This window comes from Phoenix dactylifera, chromosome 5 (assembly GCF_051530095.1).
Source record: "Phoenix dactylifera cultivar Ajwa chromosome 5, Ajwa_hap1_PhDact_Kaust_v1.1, whole genome shotgun sequence".
NCBI classification, from domain to species: domain Eukaryota; kingdom Viridiplantae; phylum Streptophyta; class Magnoliopsida; order Arecales; family Arecaceae; genus Phoenix; species Phoenix dactylifera.
Window position 1 is genome coordinate 39,413,544 of NC_143194.1, and position 19,882 is coordinate 39,433,425.

The 19,882-nt window shown below is 37.6% G+C and overlaps 1 protein-coding gene across 4 annotated transcripts; it reads left to right on the plus strand.

Moving 5' to 3' along the window:
* Positions 1 to 156: 156 nt before the first annotated feature.
* Positions 157 to 12,793, plus strand: LOC103708798 (1-deoxy-D-xylulose-5-phosphate synthase 1, chloroplastic). Of its 4 annotated transcripts, XM_026805300.4 has the most exons (12): positions 541 to 681; positions 1,847 to 2,015; positions 4,169 to 4,288; positions 4,374 to 4,538; positions 4,650 to 4,800; positions 5,599 to 5,867; positions 6,370 to 6,436; positions 6,545 to 6,649; positions 7,984 to 8,294; positions 10,385 to 10,663; positions 11,540 to 11,824; positions 12,264 to 12,793. In XM_026805300.4, exons 2-12 carry the CDS (start codon positions 1,848 to 1,850, stop codon positions 12,411 to 12,413), a joined length of 2,070 nt encoding a protein of 689 aa, XP_026661101.3. In that variant the 5' UTR covers positions 541 to 681; position 1,847; the 3' UTR covers positions 12,414 to 12,793. The 4 variants fall into 4 exon arrangements, with proteins under 4 accessions (XP_008792106.3, XP_008792105.3, XP_026661101.3 ...); XM_008793884.6 differs by having other exon boundaries at positions 157 to 681; positions 1,709 to 2,015; positions 6,370 to 6,649; XM_008793883.6 differs by having other exon boundaries at positions 245 to 681; positions 6,370 to 6,649.
* Positions 12,794 to 19,882: the final 7,089 nt, after the last annotated feature.

Sequence of the window (19,882 nt, forward strand, 5' to 3'; positions counted from 1 at the left end):
GGATGTTTATCTTCAATTATTCTTATATATTTCAAACTCCAAAATCTAGCCCACCATGAACCATATCCATTACAGTGTAGGTAAATTTCCAATTTTCGGCGAATAAAACCGTGTCCTCCGCATTTTAATAGTCCATGGTCATCCACCACTCCCATCGAAGTTAGAGATTTGCGTTGGCTTTTACGTCTTTGAGGCCTGCGTTCATAACATGAGTGCCGAGATTCGTGCAGAACTAGAATTTCTTACCGTTCGATCGCTGGACATTTGCCGTCGCGGTCGCGACAGGGCCGCCGGCCGCACTTCCCACCCTTCCAAATCCTCTTGTCGCGGACCTGTTGCCGTGTTCCGCACGACAGCCGGCAACATCGAACTTTCTGCGCCAAAAAGAATCTAAGCCGTCCACCCTGTCAATCAAGAGCCGCCGACCGATCGACTCCGGAGATCACAAAAAAAAAAAAACAGTTTACGTTGCTCCGAGGAGCAGCACGACAACCGCATCCGACCTAGACGAAGCCAACCACGCAACAGGCCTAATTGATTACTGCCACGTGTCTTACTGTATCCATCCATCTGCCAAGTTTGCATGGATGACTGAAGTCCCAGATAAGTTTCTTCTGGATCTCGCTCGAAAATCTCATACTTCTTTGCCGCGATCCGATTTCAGAGACTGAAATTTACGAGGTAAATGCTTTAATCGTTGCAAAATACTCTTCTCCTTTATCTAATAAATTCCAATTATTTTCTCTGTTTGGTGATTCTTCTGTTCTAATTTCTTATGCCCTTCCTGAAATTTAATGAGGCTAATTTCCGGTTTATGTGCTTCTGACGTCCTTTTTAGGTTTTCTTCCGCTACCGAGAAGTCTCTACTTTATTTCCCGTGATTTCTCCTTTTTTTCTAGGGGGTAGGGTTTTGGTTGGGGGGTGGAATTTATTAGATATCATGCGATTCCGCTTTTCAAACAATTACTCTTTTTTTTCTCCATCAACGGATTTGTTTAATGGTGGTTATGATGTTGGAATTTGGGTGAAAGAATAAATTTTGCTGTTAAATTTGACAATTGCCGCTATTCTCGCTGTGGAGGTCTTTTCTTAGCTTTGTGAACCTTATTGGTTGGTCGTTTGGATTTATTTTTTGTAATGTAGATTCTCCGTGTTGAAAAAAAAAAATATAGCTAAAAAAGTTGTCAGCGCGGCTTCATGTGGTTCCTTTCAACCTTATGAGGGTTTTATGTGTGGACCTGTGCTTGTCTTGGGGATTTTTATTTGTTAAAGAAATATTTGTTTCCCTTTTGGCATTGCTTGCAATATAATGGTTCGTGACTGAGTTTTTAGTGGATGCTGGCCTATGATATTCATTTTGTTTAGTTTTCTTTTGTAAACTCAAGACGGTTCTGTTTGTTCTTGAAGCAATTGCAACTTTTCAGTTAATCAATTCTTGGTCTTTCATGTACTGGTCTGTTCCTGTATGTGATTATATACGATAATTGTTGGAATAATTGCTTGAGACTCAAATGATGGACTTGCAAGCGTGATATACTGTTATGAAGGGTCAATTGATCAATTTTACATTTGATACAGTGGAATCTGATTAGTTTATACTGTTATAAAGGGTCAATTGATCAATTTTACATTTGATACAGTGGGGTCTGATTAGTTTTTGCTTAGTTTAATTGCATCAAATTTGCATTACATGCTATCCAACTTGCAGCTTAGGTGGCGCTGGAAGCTTGTGATACTCTTTTCTTTGATGCGAAGCTCAGGGGGCTCTTTTTTAGTGTTGTTTTCTGCTTTCAGCAGATTTTCCCAATAGTCGTTATAGTCGTAACAGATGGTTTCTCATTTCCAGGATGGCTTCTGCGTCTGCTCGGTGCTCATTTGATAGTACAGCTTTGCTTCACAGTGACTCTAGGTCCAAGTCTTTCAAAGCTGACTTCCTTGGGCTTCCCCACCATGTGAAGAGGGATTCTTTAAAATGTATTATATGCCCAAGTTCTATGTCTACCTATCCACCGAAGGTATTTGAAAACTTATACATATCAGTTTTTTTTTAAAAAAAATATATTTGTGCTACTGTTTTGCATAGTTCAGGTAGAAAAGGTGCATTACTAGATTCTTGAACCCCCAAATCAAGGAAATGATTTTTTTCTGAAAACTAAAAGTAGCAGACTGAGTTTTGAAAATACAGAGAGAGTGCATGATATGCAAACTTTCAGAGAAAATAAAGACTTTTTCCTTGATATATGTTCGATATTGTTCAACAATTTCTAGAACTCAAACAAAGTTATCGGGGTAGGATATTTATAATTGGATATGTTTGTACAATTGTTATGTCAATTAGTTTATCTTTTGGAATCAGTTTTTCATATCATATCAGGGAATCGAGTTGTTGTTAGTTAAAAAACTAATATCCTCTGAAGTGTCATTTATGGGCTGATATCATCTGCAATCTCATTATTGGACATCACAGCAGACAGCACTAGATTCTAGATCATATCCTCAACCAGCAAGCCTTCCACCATCTTTCTGAATATTAAAGCATAACCATCCGCCTATCAGATGTTATAATTGAACAAAGAGATATTTTCTTGTTCCAAAATGGAACTCCAAATATTTATCTTCTGCTATTATATCCAACAATTTGATGATTGTATAAATATAGAGAGCATGGTTCGCCGCACTTAATATTGACAAATTACCTACAAAGGCCAGGCGATGGATCCCTTGTATCACTTAGGCGGGAACTTAGGGAGGAAAGCTCTTTAAACTTTTACTATTCATACTTTTAATCATATACATAAAGAAGCATGTCCATGTATTCTATATACATTCTTTTTCCATGAAATGTGGGTTATGAACCTATTTTTCATACTTAAAAAGTCCAAAGATTAAAATTCACAAGGAAAGCAGTAATAGAATTACTGCCACCACAGCATCTATCAAGCTGCAAGACATAACCAGGTAGCTAGCACGTGGGAAGAAATGGAAGGAGGCAAGCATACTAGAGGCGAGCAAGTAGAATGAAAGGGAAAACTTAGGGGAAATAAGCGGAAAGATGGCGTGATGAAAAAAAAGTGTGCTGGTCATTATAGCCACCACTGCTCCTTTTCACTGTTGGTTGACGTATTAGCAGCTGTTGATTAGCCCACAAGCAATACTAGGGGGTGGTAGCCTTCGCTACGCTTCCATGTGTCCCATATGGGGTGGGGTTCAGGTAAACTTGGCCTAGGCAGCTCGGCCAAATTAAACACCTAGGGTGTATTGTACCATACTGATAGTGAATTGATATTCATTATGGAGGTGTACGTTGTATCAATAGCATGAATTGGCCCATAGACATTGTACCAAATATGATACTGGCGCTGTTACTGGAACTGATACTGTGTACCATGATAGACAAGTTTTTGTGGCTATCATATACTATGGCTTAAAGCAATAATAGTGATAGATGACATGTGTCATGTGCTTCCACTATATGATAGTGATCAGCATTGATATAGCCACCCTTTTGGTATTGGAACATCAATGGGAGAGTTGGCTTTGGAGGTATGTTTAACCATCCCTTGTTTGTCTAGCAAGTTGATTAATTTAGAGATAAGAAGCTATCTTTTTTATCCTGATTCTCCTATCCTGAACCTATTTCCAACATGCTAGCCATTTTTCCTTATATTATTTCACTTCATTGTTTGAAAAATGTTCCAACAAAAGGTTTGAGAAATATCCGCAGGCTTACCCTCTCAACTTCTCGAATATGTGGCCGAGGCAACTAGTTAAGAGAGGGACCTGGCATATTGGAAGACATTGATAGAATGAAAACTTGCTTTATTTGTTACATGATTGAAGCTGATGCAACCAGGAAATGAGCATTGAATGTACTCCTGTTGAAGGGGATCTAGGCATATAGTGAAGATGCTGATGCTTGACTTAAGGAATTGTTCTCATCTATAATGTGCAATATTACCACTGATACCAAATTACGAGTTTAACAATTTACAGCAACATTCAAGTGGTCCTATTGCCAGTATTAGTAGATGCCTGTAAATGCCCTCTCCTTGTGTTGAGAGTTGAACTTTAGACTGCTAGGTAGCTTTCTTTTTCATATGGGATTCCCACTTATTACAGAAAATGGTTACATTGGGAATTTGGATGATTTTGGTTCTTCTTGTTGCAGGGATTTTGTAGGCGAGTAACTGCATTACCAGATGTTGGTGATTTCTTCTGGGAGAAGGCTCCTACACCCATACTGGACATGGTTGATTCACCAATTCATTTGAAGAATCTGTCTGTCGAGGTCTTTGGAATCACATGATTGCTTTCTTATACAATTTGGGTTTCAGCTGTTAAAATACCTAATAGTAGGGTGACAACTTATGCAGGAACTAAAACTATTAGCTAACGAAATCCGCTCTGAGATATCTTTTATTATGTCAAGGAGACGCATACCTTTTAAAGCTAGTCTTGCAGTTGTTGAGCTAACAGTTGCTATCCATCACGTTTTTCATGCTCCGATGGATAAAATATTATGGGATATTGGTGAACAGGTATGCCATGTGTTTCTCTACCGCCAACAATTATGATTTGTTCCCACATTGTTCTATTAATATTGTAAGGGTCCTTTGATGTTAAATAGTTTCATGCCTTCAATTGAACAGACATATGCACATAAGATTCTCACAGGAAGACGCTCTCTTATGCACACAGTCAAGCGAAAAGATGGTCTCTCAGGTTTCACATCTCGTGCAGAGAGCGAGTATGACGCATTTGGTGCTGGGCATGGATGCAATAGTGTCTCTGCGGGGCTTGGTATAAATCTAAACCCCTTATCATTTTGCCTATGTTAAATATTGACATGAACATTGCGGGATGCTTCACTTCTAACCCTTCTTTTAACTGTGAACCGTTGAAAACTTCATTCTCCTGCTACTGTTCCTAGCTTGTCATCAATCACTGTAAGCTCAGTTGCTGACATCTGGGAGAAGCATTAGTTGGAAGATAATACGAGTCCATCTTTATTGGCTTATTTAGAAACCTTCTTGGATTTTGGAATTACTGACTGTATCGCATAACTAATGTTAACTTTGTTCTCTGTATGTTATGTTTGGCACTTCTAGGGGGGCTTTAAAGAGGATAAATACACTTCCCTTGAGTTATTCCAGAGAGACACAGACATGCTTATCCATTCACATTATTGGACTATGTAAGAGGCTTTTGGTATATAACGTGTACAATCACATTGAATAAGTGAATAGATGTGTTATTATTTATTACCTGCTGTTATTTTTGCTTTAAAGTCCTTTTTTTTTAAATAAAAGATTGCTCTTTTTTATTAGTAATTGATGAGCAATAATTTTTTCTTCTATTTGGGTTTTTGATTTATGATCCTGCTTTGTGAAGTGATGTTTGCTCTCAAGGTTTTTTGGTTGATGAGATTTTTATTAGTAATTAATGAGCAATAAATTTTCTGTCTATTTGGGCTTTTGGATTTATGATTCTGCTTTTTAAATTGCTGTTTGCTCTGAATGTTTTGTTGCTTTCTCATTAATATTAAAATATCTTTTGCTATTAGTTGGCAGATAGATTAATCCATTGTCTTATTTTCAGGTATGGCGGTTTCACGAGATATCAATGGAAAGAAAAACTGTATAGTGACAGTTATAAGTAATTGGACAACAATGGCTGGTCAGGTGTATGAAGCAATGAGCAATGCTGGTTATCTTAATTCAAACATGGTCGTGATACTAAATGATAGCCGACACTCCTTACATCCTAAGCCAGATGAAGGACCAAAAATGACAATCAATGCCCTTTCCAGCACTCTAAGCAAGCTTCAATCCAGTAAATCTTTTCGGAAATTTAGAGAGGCTGCAAAGGTACATGTTTTCCCTTCAAACATTAACAGTACTAACACATGCAAATGGTTACATAAAGCTTCAAACAAAATGAATCTATCCTCCCTCTGCTAGTTGAATTTGAAAAGTTGTTTGTGATGCATCCCTAATGATATTTTCAAATAGAAACCTCTACTATTTGCATTTTGAGTTGCTTGAATGATAATATAAATCTAACTTTCAGCCAAAAAGTTTAGGCATGCAAACAATTTAAAGTTCTCATAGTTGCTCCACCTCCTCAATAATCTGTTGCTTTTCTGTTTAGTCTCGTATTTACGCATGGGTTGAAATGTTCAATTCTGGTTAGAAGTTGATGACCCCTCCAGTGCCATTTGCTGATCATGTGCATATGTTTTGCATTTTCTAGTTCATCAGCTCCTCCAGCTGTAGTTAGGGTTCAATTTTTTTCTGTTTCTGTATTTAATATTAGTTCATCTTGTCAGACAGAAGCTAACTTTGTTATACTCATGGATACTGTTGTCAGGGTGTTACCAAAAGGATTGGTAAAGGGATGCATGAACTGGCAGCAAAAGTTGACGAGTATGCTCGTGGTATGATAGGTCCCCTTGGGGCAACTCTCTTTGAAGAACTTGGGCTTTATTACATTGGACCAGTTGATGGACACAATATTGATGATCTAATTTGTGTACTTAATGAAGTCACATCATTGGATTCAACTGGACCTGTATTGATTCATGTTATCACAGAGGATGAAAAGGAGTCAGAAGATATCTATACAAGCAAGAGAACTCTTGAAGAACAAGGTTTGTTTTATTCTTCATGTATCATTTTACTACAATTTCATATTGATCTTGTTGGAATGTCTGAAAACGTTTTGTTGTTAATTCATCTTGTTATAATATATCGGAATGGATCAATGGTTCTTATTTCAACAAAAAAAACGTTCTTGCCTAGATAACCTTTTTGCTGGTTGTATATCCTTTTGATTGGTGTTCACTTTGAGTCATGTGACATTTAGATCTTTGCATTAGATTAGCAAAGGAGATGCACCATTGGCATAAGACTTATTTAGTGATTGTAAGAAAGAAGTTACAAAAGCCAAAAGCCAAAAACCAAATCATTTAAAATGGACTTCCCTCATGGCCTGTTAATTTTGGAGAAGGTATAATCCATGATATGATTCCTGTTCCTGTTATCCTATCAAATCCCAATCCAAGGATGGGACCTAAATTGTTGAGGCCCAATTTCAAGATTGTGGATCATGAGATCTTGACAACAACAATAAATAAAACTATGACTGAACATGCTGAAAGATGAAGACCATAAATTTGGTAGATTAGAAGATATTATACAAAATGTGGTTCTTTTATCAGTTATAGAAGTTGAAAATGAAGCCCCAACCAAAAACTTATCACCATGAGATATAATGAGTCAATCGTTTGCATTATGTTGGATAAGTTATACTGCTGAATAGAGAAATAGTGAAGATATGTGCAACGAATTAGCATTGGGTGAGCGAAGATCCTAGTAGGCCTCCAACTTTTTTGGGGCTTGTTTTATGTAAAAGGGTTAGCGAAGGGGAGAATTTTGAAAACCTGTTAAGAAATTGTCAGAGGAACTGTAAAGGACTGCGCTAATGAATGATGCAGTCTTAATTGCAAAAAAATGGTCAAGAATGATTCATGAAGCCAACCCCATTTTGTTGGATAAAGTTTGTTTGCATGTGGTTGTCCTCATGGTCACAATTTTATAAGTAGCAATATTAGAAGATACGGACATATGTACCTAAGTCCAACTTCCTACCCTATTTGTGCAATGGTTGACTGAAGTGGCATTTTTCTTAGAGTGGCTTGTAGAAGCCTTATTTGATCAAATTGTTGTTGCAAAGAAGTGTTTGATGTAAGCCAAAGTTTTTGCTTGCTACTTGAATGAAGATATGGTCACTATCTTGATTTATTGCTGTTCTCATGTTGAGAATTATTTGAATCAGTATTTCAGGTAAGAGTGATGCAGGATAGGAATTCTATGTACTTCTTGTTCTATAATTATTCTGGTATATCATATCCATTGTTTATGAATAAAGTCGGTCCTTTCCTGATCTTTTTTTTTCCACTTTATTTTTGTTTGCATATAACAGGGACCTTAAAGTCCAATTTGTCAACAACATATCCCAAATGTATAGGCAGCAGCTTCTCTAGAACATACAATGATTGCCTTGTTGAAGCTTTGGTAGCAGAAGCAGAGAAGGACAAGGAAATTGTGGTAGTCCATGCAGGCATGGGAACAGATCCATCACTTCAACATTTTCAGTCAATGTTTCCCGAAAGATTTTTTGATGTAGGCATGGCAGAGCAACATGCTGTTACTTTTGCTGCCGGTTTGGCCTGTGGTGGGTTAAAGCCATTTTGCGTAATTCCATCTACATTCCTACAAAGAGCATTCGATCAGGTGCTATTTGCTTGTTCCTTTATTCCTTTCCTGTGTTTCTCCATTATGCTTCATATGAGATTGGAAATTTATTTTGAAATTAGAATCTTTTTTTTTTTCTTTTTTAAGAACTTGGCATGGCTATGATCATTTGGATGTTTCTGCTCCACCCACAATATATGCTCAGTAATGATTAACTCCCCTTTGATCATTTGATATACCATAGCAAGTACCTCAACCACAAATGACAAAGCCTTTGTGCAATCTGTTTCACCCTTTTGGATGAGCAAGTCTCAGATAACAGATCACTAATTTATTCTTTGTTGTCTTTATGATGCCATTTTCATGCGCTGTTTCTTCCAAATTATATCCTATAATCGATTATGGGGTCTGATCATGTACAGATTTACTTTTCTATTGCTCATCTGAATGAGGTTACTACTTTAGCTGGTCAGGATCAAGTAGGTTTCCCTATACACCAGGCAAGGTTGAAGCATGGGACATTTTAATTGTTTATAATCAGTGGTGCTGGTGTTGGAGGGCATGCCACAAGAAGAAGGTATAAACGAGCACTTGAGGTCAACTGAATTCATTTCTGCTGGTCAGGATGCCACCACCAGTTTTGATCACTGTATCCCTCCCAAGTGAAATTCCAGTCACTGTAAATTATGTTTATAAGAAACATGTTTATGTTGAATCCATTTCTGTTAAATATTACTGGAAGTGCCTAAAAACGTTTTAGATTATTGAAATTGTGAAACAATTTTTAATTGCAATCAATGAGATTTATGATGTCCAAAAGCCACTAATTAAATGTGCTGAAGGTCTATGCATAATGGGATTGCAACATGGACAATTCTGATGGCAAGATATGTTGAATATTATTGCATTGATAATTTAGTAGTATGCAAACCCACTAAATTCATCAATGAGATTTAAGATGCCGGAAAGCCACAAACTAAATGCGATAAAGGTGTAGGGTAATATGATCACAACATAGACAATTTTGATGGCAAGATATGTTGCGTATTGTTACATCTATGACTTAGTAATATCCAAACCCACTAAATTCTGGACAATAAGTATGTTAATGTGTATACAATGTGATCAATAGCAACCAGTTAAGCCATCTTCTTTCCACTTTAATGATGCGAATACTCATATGATTATCTGTTATCGCTTCACACTAAATATCTGTTATTACTTTGCACTAAATAATTCTGGGCTCAAATATTCCTAATAGGATTGTTGATCTACGCTACATGTCTGGAGGATATGGTGAATTGCTGATAATAGCATTTCTATCCTAGCAAGGACTCAGCCAGGTTGTTTCAGATTGGATTTCGGCATCCAAGTCTGATCCATATTTGGATGGGGTTAAAATATTGATCCCAAATATGATCTTGTATTCAGTTGGTTTTAGACTTTTTATTAATCCATTCTAGTTTTCCCAATCAATAGGGTCCAAAGCTAACCAAGATATGATCCACAAGAATGCATATAAATCAAAGTAGTTAATTAATTGTATTATTAACATATAAGAGAAGAAAACAAATGAATATTACATCCAGGTGGTACTATAGTCATAGTTATAGAACAATTAGGAGGTTATTTTTAATTGTTGCACAAAGATTTAAGTAATGAGGTTTTCACTCTATATGACAATTGGCAAACATTTGACCAGGCCTTTTTGGATATAGGTTGCTTTTTGGCTGGAAAAAAAAAGAGGGATCAGAAGTCTACCTCCTGTGGAAGCTTTTTCTTTTTCAAAGTTGTTCAATGTATTACAAAATTTAGCTAAGACAAAGTCTGGGCTTTTTCTGAATACTCATAAATGGTTCAAAAAACTGTACAGATCTAATTAACGTTGATCCCTCTTAATTGGCGGCCGATTCTAAAGGTCATATTTGTAGTTTCTGGTATAATTGGATTATGACCAATATATCTTTTTGTGACTAGATCTGATAACCTGAATAGAAGATTATTTCTTTTGCTTCTGCATGTGCCTGCGCACATGTTTCTGTAAGTCATTTGTAATATATCATCAAAGCCTAGAGTCTAAAATAAATTTCCCAATACATCTGTTGATAACATCTTTTATCTATTTGTAGGTCATCCAAGATGTAGATCTGCAGAAAGTGCCAGTGCGCTTTGCAATCACAAGTGCAGGGTTGGTAGGATCTGATGGTCCAACTCAGTGTGGAGCATTTGACGTTACATTCATGGCGTGTTTGCCAAACATGATTGTCATGGCACCATCTAATGGAGATGAGCTCGTTGACATGGTAGTGACTGCTGCACGTATTGAGGACAGACCTGTTTGTTTCCGATATCCCAGGGGAGCTGTTGTGGGGATCTGTCGTCCTCTATATCGTGCAACTCCTCTTGAGGTAAACTACTGGTCTTGTAGCCACACCCCCTCCCAACCTATTCTCTCTAATAATTTGTATTCTGATTTTTCACATTTTTTCCAAGTCATTTACATACTGGAAAGTCACGATACTGGAAGAGTTTATTCACCCCTGATGACCTTATTTTTATCTCCTTGCTGATAAGGAACCATACGAGTTCTGATTTGAGATTTGCCTGCTCATTATATAACTGACCGGAGTGCCTTACTTGTGCACGAGGCTCTGGGTTGTGAGGCTGTCCATATCCAGGCCACTGTAAGCACTCCCGTCTTGAATAAACTCCCATATAGTTCAGTTCTTACTCTTAAGAGGGAAAACAAAAGAAGTTGACCTTCTAAAACTGGGGGAGTATATATCGAATTACATGAACAATAAGAATAAAATCAACCAGGTGGGAGGATCACAACCATTCATACTACATGTCACATGGAAAAAGCATCCTAGGAACAGTCACATGCATAGCATGCGTACATGTGAGTGCACGCGAGTGCGCATGCCTGCATGTCTAGTAATTTAGGAAAGCAACGTACATATTTCCAATATGTTATTTTTTTGCCCTTCTTCCCTTGTAGATTCAGATATGTTTTGATTGACAAACCACTTGAGTATCAAGTGACAGATGTTTAACGTGTTAAGAAACAAATGAGCTGGTGGTTGGATGATGATCTCGTATGGCAGGAACAGGTTCTAGCAAACTTGGCAAAAATACCATAAACAATCAAATCATAGATCTTGCTGAAATTTCTTTCACAAGTTGCACACTCTCATGTTGTAGTCAGATTAATTGGTTGCAACTTTTGCAATATTATATGTGGTTAGTTTTGTTAGCTTTAATTCATTTTTGTTTTGATTCAGATTGGGAAGGGAGAAGTTCTTGTAGAGGGGAAAGATGTGGCTATACTTGGTTATGGATCAATGATCCCAAATTGCTTGAAGGCTCAGTTTTTGCTTGCTGGCATTGATGTCCACGTGACTGTTGCCAATGCTAGGTTCTGCAAACCACTTGACCTTGAACTCATTCGAAGGTTATGTAAAGAGCACAAGTTTCTTATCACTGTTGAGGAAGGAACCATTGGTGGGTTTGGTTCACATGTTTCACAGTTCATGGCACTTGATGGTTTGCTTGATGGAAGGACCAAGGTAAATCACATCCTTTTGTCAACTAGCTTTTCTTCAATTTTGTCCAAAATTAGTGGTTATATTTAATGATTACTCAGAATCAATGACCCTAATCAACAAACCATAAACATTTTGTTCTTTTAGTCCCAGCAGATAAGTCGATCCTCCACTTCAAGTGATTTTTGAATCCTTGTGCTTGTATCGTTCATGTTGGATCCATGTTAGGAGATCCCTCATATAATGAATATCGGGCATTTGCCTCCATGAGAGGAGGCACTCTAGGAGAGTCTTTTCTGATTGAAAGTCTTCAGTTCATTGGTTTGTCCATCTTAACTATATATCGAAATGCTGAAGTTTCATTCCCAGCAATATTTCGGTTTGTCATTTTAGTCGAAAGATAAGGCCTGGTATGATAATGGATCTTCTTTTCAATGTAACTCTGCCCTTGTTGTATTTACAGTGGCGGCCTATTATATTACCAGACGAGCACATAGAGCATGCTTCCCCGAAAGAGCAGCTTGAAATTGCTGGCCTGACGGGTCATCATATAGCGGCCACAGCATTGAGCCTGCTGGGACGACACCGTGATGCCCTTCTGCTGATGAGATAGAGAGGTTTTAAATTGTGATGGAAGAGAAAGTGATGCCAAAGACTAGCTTCTACATGACAAGTTATGTTTGAGGCAGCTCGCAAGCTCTCATCTGGGCTGACTAATTTTGACCGGCATTCCGCCAGTTGGTATGACATTTATTAGGCGGCATTGGATATATACTTTGAGAACGGCATGGTTTAGCAATTAAGCCTGGCTTTGGTACGTTCCATTAAATATTTAGAGAGGGATGGAGATGGAGATAGCATTGTTGTACATTCTTTTTAGCTGATTCCAGTCTTGTAAATGCTGATCACATCAAATTGACTGTTTGAAACAGCTGTGTGCACCTCATATTTATTCAAACCAGAGACACTGGTTCATCAGATCTTCCATTAAAATGTTCATTACTCAGTATTTTTTTTTTCTACAAAGGCCACGGTGCAGTAGTCTCAACTGCTCCATTGAAGTTGTGATTCTGAATAACTTGTAGAATTTGACAGTGCTCTTGTGCCGATGGTACTGAATCATGTTCTATTTGTTCTGGAACTGTCTACAGAAAAAAAACAAAAACAAAAAAAAACTCACAATAATAAAGCAAGGTGAGTTACAGGCTTACAGCAACGAAGCAAACTCTCCGGAGTGTATTTTCCAGTCCTGCGAGTTGGGAGAATATGGTGCACTCTGATGGGGTACTGCTGCTAAAGTATCTTGTCTTGATCTAATTTGTATTTAAAATTTGTGTCAATTGGTTTTGGGTCCCGAAGAACAAAACTAAATACCTGAATGAGTTTGGCATAAACAATAGATATTAGGGATTTGGCACGGACAAAAACAAGTGACAGATACCAGGAAAATGGGCGATTAATCCCTCAAAGAATAAATGCGGGCATGACCCATGAGATTCATCTTGTCTTGGTATAAAGAAACAACCTCACAGGGAAAGTTCTGCATTTTCCTCTTGGTGGCCAAATGCACCCATCTGACATCTAGTGCATCGTGAATCTGAAAGAGCATGGATCCTCTGCCGTGCGTGGTATTTCTAAGTGCTGTGCAGCGGTGGATGGTCGCTATCAAAGAACTGGTGACCATCAAACAAGGCAGTTCACGAGCACATACTATGTCATACATGGCGCGTATTATTTGATGCTGCGGTGGATGGCTGCTATCAAAGGACTGATGGCCATCAAACATGACAGTTCACGAGCACATGCCATGTCATATACGGTGTGTATTGTTTGATCCCATCCAACCCCTGATGGATGCCATCTCTAGATGTATAGAATTTTGTGGTGCACGAGCCACACTACAGAGGATCCTGGTTGAATCTGAACCAAATTTTGTCTGACATCCTTCCTCGTCTCTAAAACGTCCAACATCGATTGCCTGCATGAATCCAAAAGCAAACCGCGTCACCTGTCTCTCTGGCATTCAGAGCCATTGGTGATGCACGGTCAGTCATTGAACACACCATACGCATGAGCTCCAAGGTTTCTATTTTTCCTCCGCTGGGGACCAGAAGTCCCGAGATGAAGTTGAAGTTTTCAGTAAATGACAACTGTTTCGTTAAAAATTTAATGGCTCAAGATGGCACGCATAGACCTGACCAACAATATATAGATTTTTCTGGGCCACCCACTGGGCTCAGGTTTCTCTCTTTGTCCTGACAGAGATCCTAAGCTTCACTCCAAACTACAAGTGTGCGTCATGGCTGAGCTATCCGTGATTGCAATTGGGATCGGCAGCTCACACGAAAAGGCCCGCCCTACACTCATCACTGGATGTGCATGAATCAATGAGGCTGGTGGCTTCCTTTTATGGGTACGGGTGGTGGCTGGTGATCGGCTCGTTAGAAAATAGGTAAAGACGTCGCACCCTATACGTGTTGGGTCCTGACCACGAGCACGAAGTTTCAATCTGGATTATAAGTTAAGCACCAGCGTATCGATCTCCCGAGACGGACAATGGAGCGGGGAGGAGTCGGCATAGTGACGACTGCCGGTTCAGCTATCATATTCAATCAAAATAGCATGAGGTGCCGTATCCTCTCAGAAAATAGGTAAAGTCCCAAGCAGGTGATATGGGGCGACATTCAAAAAATTAATGGCTATCAACCATGATACAATACCGTAGCTATACATGGCATATTGTTGTTGATAACTGTTCATCTTCTGATGATGGCCATAATATAGTTGCGTGCACCGCAGAGGATCTTCGGTCATGCTGTGCCAACATAATATAGAAACTAGAAAGCTTGTCTGCCTTAGCGGCGAATTTCGCGGATCCCTCGAAATAATTGGATGGTCTAAACGTACAAACATTAACGGACACCGTAAAGCAATGTACTTGTAGCACAATATTTTTTTTTCAATGCTGTTGTCCAGCCACACACCGTCAACTTGCAGGATGGCTTACATAGGATAAATAAGACGGGCACCAGGCATTTGGTGATCCCGAGAATCTCCCTGTTGGGCTCGTGTCTAGCCGATCACATTCGCATGGCCCCTACCACACGTATTGGTTGACATTTAGGTAGAGTCAGAGAGGTTGCATCTATGATTTCATAAAATAGGCATGAAGGTAATGGTGTGGGAAACAAGTATAATCTTATTAATTGCTATACATGTGGCAAATAACTATCCTCGGTCCTATTTTTAAGGACTCATTTGGTTCGCAAATTTTTTTTTCCTTGCCAAAATATTTTTTTATGAAAAGCTGATTCATAAAAATATAATATCTAAAAAAATAGTTTTTGGTATATTTGATTAATTCCGAAAAGTGGTACATTATAAAGCAGCTTATATTTGGTTAGACATCTATTTTTTTGAAAAAAAATGTAAAATATTTATTATATCCTTAAAAAAAGATTTTATTTATCGATCTAATTTTTCAAACAAAATGTCCGCATGTTGATGTTGGTGACAATCGCAGGCTTCAATCGATGAACAGTATGAAGAATTGAGAGAGAAGAAGAGGAAGACGAATCAAACAAAGGGATTTTACGTGATTTAGCAATATGCCTACGTCCACGAAAGCGAAATGGCTGTAATTTAACTATCTCAAAAATAACAAGAGTGTTGCCCAAGGTGACAACCCAAGAGGGGGGGTGAATTGGGTCTTTTAAAACTTTTAAACTACTTCTAAAACTTTTTGATTAACTATGCTAAGTTGTCTAGATGCACAGTGAAAGTTAAACTTAGCAAGGGTTTGATGTATAGACTTCGACTTGATTAAATATGCTTGCAACTAAAGGATGTGCGGATAAGAATTAAGCAAGCAATTTATCTAAGTAAGTAAGTGTGTTAGTTAGACAATAACTAGAGGCATTACAAACACAAAGGACATATAGTGGTTCGGTGCACCCCAGCACCTACATCCACTCCCCAAGACCTCTTGGGAATTTCACTATAATCCTACCGATTACAGCCGGTTGTTTTACAAGCTCACAACCCAACTTGTTGTTTTACGAGCGCACAACGAACTCGGTCGGTTTTCCCAGGCTCACCGACTAGAACCACTCCGATTGTTTTCCCGGGCTCACAATCAAACCCTTACACGTTGGTTTTACCCTCGGCTCACCAACAAACCTAAACCCCGTTGGTTTTCCCTTTGGCTCACCAACAAACCTTACACCGTTGGTTTTCCCTTTGGCTCACCAACAAACCTTTACCCCTTGATTCAATCCCGTGATTGAATCAAGTTACAAGATATTATAACAAAGTTTAAGATAAATCAAAGCTTCTTAAACAAGCAAATATAACACTATAAGCAAATAGAGTAAAGTGAAGTCCTCAAACGAGTTTGGAAGATGAAGGAGCTCGACTTCTTCTTTACTTGACCCTCTTCTGATTTGGCACGAAGTGGAGGATCACTGAGGCAGCACACGGATGGAGAGGAAGCTTTGGGATTCACTTGGATGCTCTTCTTCCCTCTATTTCACTTTGAATGGCCCTTTTGTGCTTTTGGGAGATTTCCCTTGTAATCTGTTTGGAATCTCTTCCCTAAAAGTTCTCTCCCACTTCCATGCATTCTCCCCTAGCTCTCTTCTTGTTTTTATAGCTTTAGATGGAGTGGAAACAAGAATATAGCCGTTAGAGACAAAAATAGAGCCGTTGGAACCAGTCTGCAGCTCCTGACAATATGACCGTTGGGTTTGGAGTCGACTCGCGCGATCAGGAGTCGGCTCGGCTGTAGCAGGAGTCGACTCGAGCTTTTCCGGAGTCGACTCGGCAACTGTTCCAAGTTTGAATTAAAGTTGCCGTCTTGACTGGGAGTCGACTCGACTTAACCCGGAGTCGACTCGCCAACTTCTGGCGCTGACCTGGCAATTTTGGAGTCGGCTCATCCTCTGTAGTCCGTGGATCCAAATTTGAATTTTGTCCACTCGAGTCGACTCGACTGTCCTGGGAGTCGACTCGAATCTCAAAGCCCGAACTCCCGATTCTCTGTCTTTTGGCTCATCCAGTCTTGGAGTCGACTCGAACTTCCTTGGAGTCGACTCGGCTCTCAGTTTCCGAAAGTTGGTCTTCTGCCATCTTAGTGTAGCGCTGCCTTGGAGTCGACTCGAGCTGTCTGGGAGTCGACTCGAATCTCAGAGTCGGAAAACTGATCCTCTGTATTTTGGAGCCGCGCTGCCTTGGAGTCGACTCGACTTGTCTTGGAGTCGACTCGCCTCTCAGAGACGAAAATACCGTCTTCTGTCTTGGGGTTGTTCTGTCTTTGGAGTCGACTCGGACTTTGTGGGAGTCGACTCGAATCTCAGTGTCCAAAAACTGCTTCTCTGAGTTTTCCCTTGTGTACCACTGAGAGTCGACTCTCGCTTTCTTTGGAGTCGACTCGGCAACCATTGGAGTCGACTCGAATTCCTTAGGAGTCGACTCGAAGACTATTCTTTTGAATTTTCCTTTGAATTTGCTCCTCCAATTTGAATCTTTTGAACTTTAAAGTTGGGCCAATGAATTGTAGCTTTCTTCTAACTTTTCTTGAGTGCTTTTGGAGGCCTTCTTGTGTTCTTCCAACTTGCTATGTTCCTTGCAAAATAAATATCTTTCTCCTTGCAACATAAACATTAGTATCTATACTTCAAGGTGTTGTGATCATCAAAATCAATCTATGAATCAATCTTTGGGTCATCAATCTCCCCCTTTTTGATGATGACAAAACTTGGAGTATATGCAATATAAAAGATATTGTTTTCTAGAAGTAATACATAGCAAAGTTGCATGAAGTAGACAACATGTATATTTAAAACAAAACATACTTCATGATAATGCTTTAGATTTAATCAGCTTAACACAATCAATATATTTCAGTTCAAGCTGATTATCACAAAGCATTATAAGCATATACTTAGATATTTCTCCCCCTTTTTGACAACATCAAAAAGATAGTGAAACATTAAGTACAAAGATCAGAGCAGAACACATCGAGTGTGAATTCAAGAGATTTTCTAATTTGATACCACAGATAGTTTTCTAATCAAGTGTAGGTGGAATCTTCCTTAGGTTAATTCAAGAAGTACCACAATTAATAACCAAAAACATGAGTGGAAATCTAACCTCTCTTTAATAATAAGTATGAAAGCTTGTTCATTGAAGAACTTTTGCCCAATCTATTAAGTATTTTATCAACATGAGAGCAATTTAATTGATTTTCAGAGTAAAAGATCAAAACTTATATACTTGAAAAACATATCATCATGTTGGATCATGACTTCAAAGTTCTTTTTATGATAATAAGAGCATTGGGGCACAAATACCAAAATATGAATTCATGCAATTTATGATATATCTTAGAGCTCTTTTAAGGACTTTCTTTTATTCCTTTAGAAAATAAGCACGATTTGATACATATATAAAAATATGAATTGGCACAATATTGAAGTTCTAAAGAGCAAGCCAATTAGGACTCATTAGTGAATTCCAAAATAGATTTTCTACGAGATACTCAAGAAAATTTAACACGTTATTCTCCCCTTTTTTCATTAAATTAGAGGCTCTTAAGATCAACTATTTGAATTGCAATTTGGTTCATGATTTGTGCAGAAGATATATTAACCAAATAACATGCCTCAAGGTGTATCATAAAGATTTTCATATTTAAATTTCAGATGATACATATTGGAGAGTATTAGGATCACTTTTCATTTAGTATTCTTTCCCTCTCCTATAGATTTATGTAATTAAGTTCCGTGAGACCTCTCCTTCTGAAATTTTCTTTCTCCCCCTCTATTGATCATTCCATTTAAGAGTTTAGAATTTGAAGATAATGTTCAATAAAATTGTCAATCTCAAAAATATATTTTCTATAAGTTTCAGCTCATTTTCATAAGACTCAAGGTTTGAGATAAGACAGCCTTTATAGAATAAAGCATGTCTTGCAATATAAGGAGGTTCATCAAAATCAATCCATAAAATTAAAGTTTCTTTAGGATAAGATACTGAATATCTAAAGCTCCCCCTCAAAAGATGCATTCTTCTTTAATCATTCTTTTCTTTGGTTGAATTTCAGAATTTAATAATAAACATGAATAAAACTGAAATTCTATGTTATCGAGAATGTAGAGTGATCTAGAATTATTCAAAATTTATAGTATTCACTCTATATATATATATTCTGATAATAGTTTCTAAGAATGTAGGAGAGAAAAACATATAGATGATCATTGAGGTATGTGTATTTATAGAACTCAATTTCTTAATCACAATTTTTCAGCAATGTATACATGAAACTCAATAAATTTTTTAAATATTAAAATAAAGTCATATATTTTAAAAATATTTACTTGCAATCAAGATCATTGAAAGACACATCATTTAGACCAATATTGGTACATTTTAATGATAAGAAAAGATATGTTTCGGATGCGTATCGGAGCAATCAAAATAAATTCTGTTTTTCTTACATTAACATTTTATTTAGTAATCATATGGAGTTTAAGCTTTTATACAAAATCAAATTCTGAATTTCATAAAGATTTTCAATAGAGGCCTTTTAAGTCATAATTTGAGATATGTATCTTTCACATTGTGGCTCATCTTAAATTATTATGATTGAAAAATACATATTTCAATACCATTAAAGCACTTTCAGAATCTTTGTGTTTAATTTTGAGTTTCGATACAAAATAAAGGATATTTTAACAAGTATTAGGACATTATGTATCAAAGTTAGGCGAGTAGAAAGATAGATCAAAATTAATTTATTTTCCCTAAATAGAGATATTCTTCTCTTCTCCTTTCTACAATTTTATTTAGCTTTCAGATTTTAACAATGATTGTGAATGACAAATCTGAAATTTCTTTTCAATAAAACTAAACAAAAGATGTTATGTAGCAATTCATGCATTCAATCAAATTGTCCAAGTATGAAACATTACAAAATATTGAGAACCCATAAATCAAGACATCATACTATATGCAAAATATATTAAGTGTTAAGTCATGCATTAAAATAATAATAACAAGCATGTCAAGGATCAAAGTCAATTC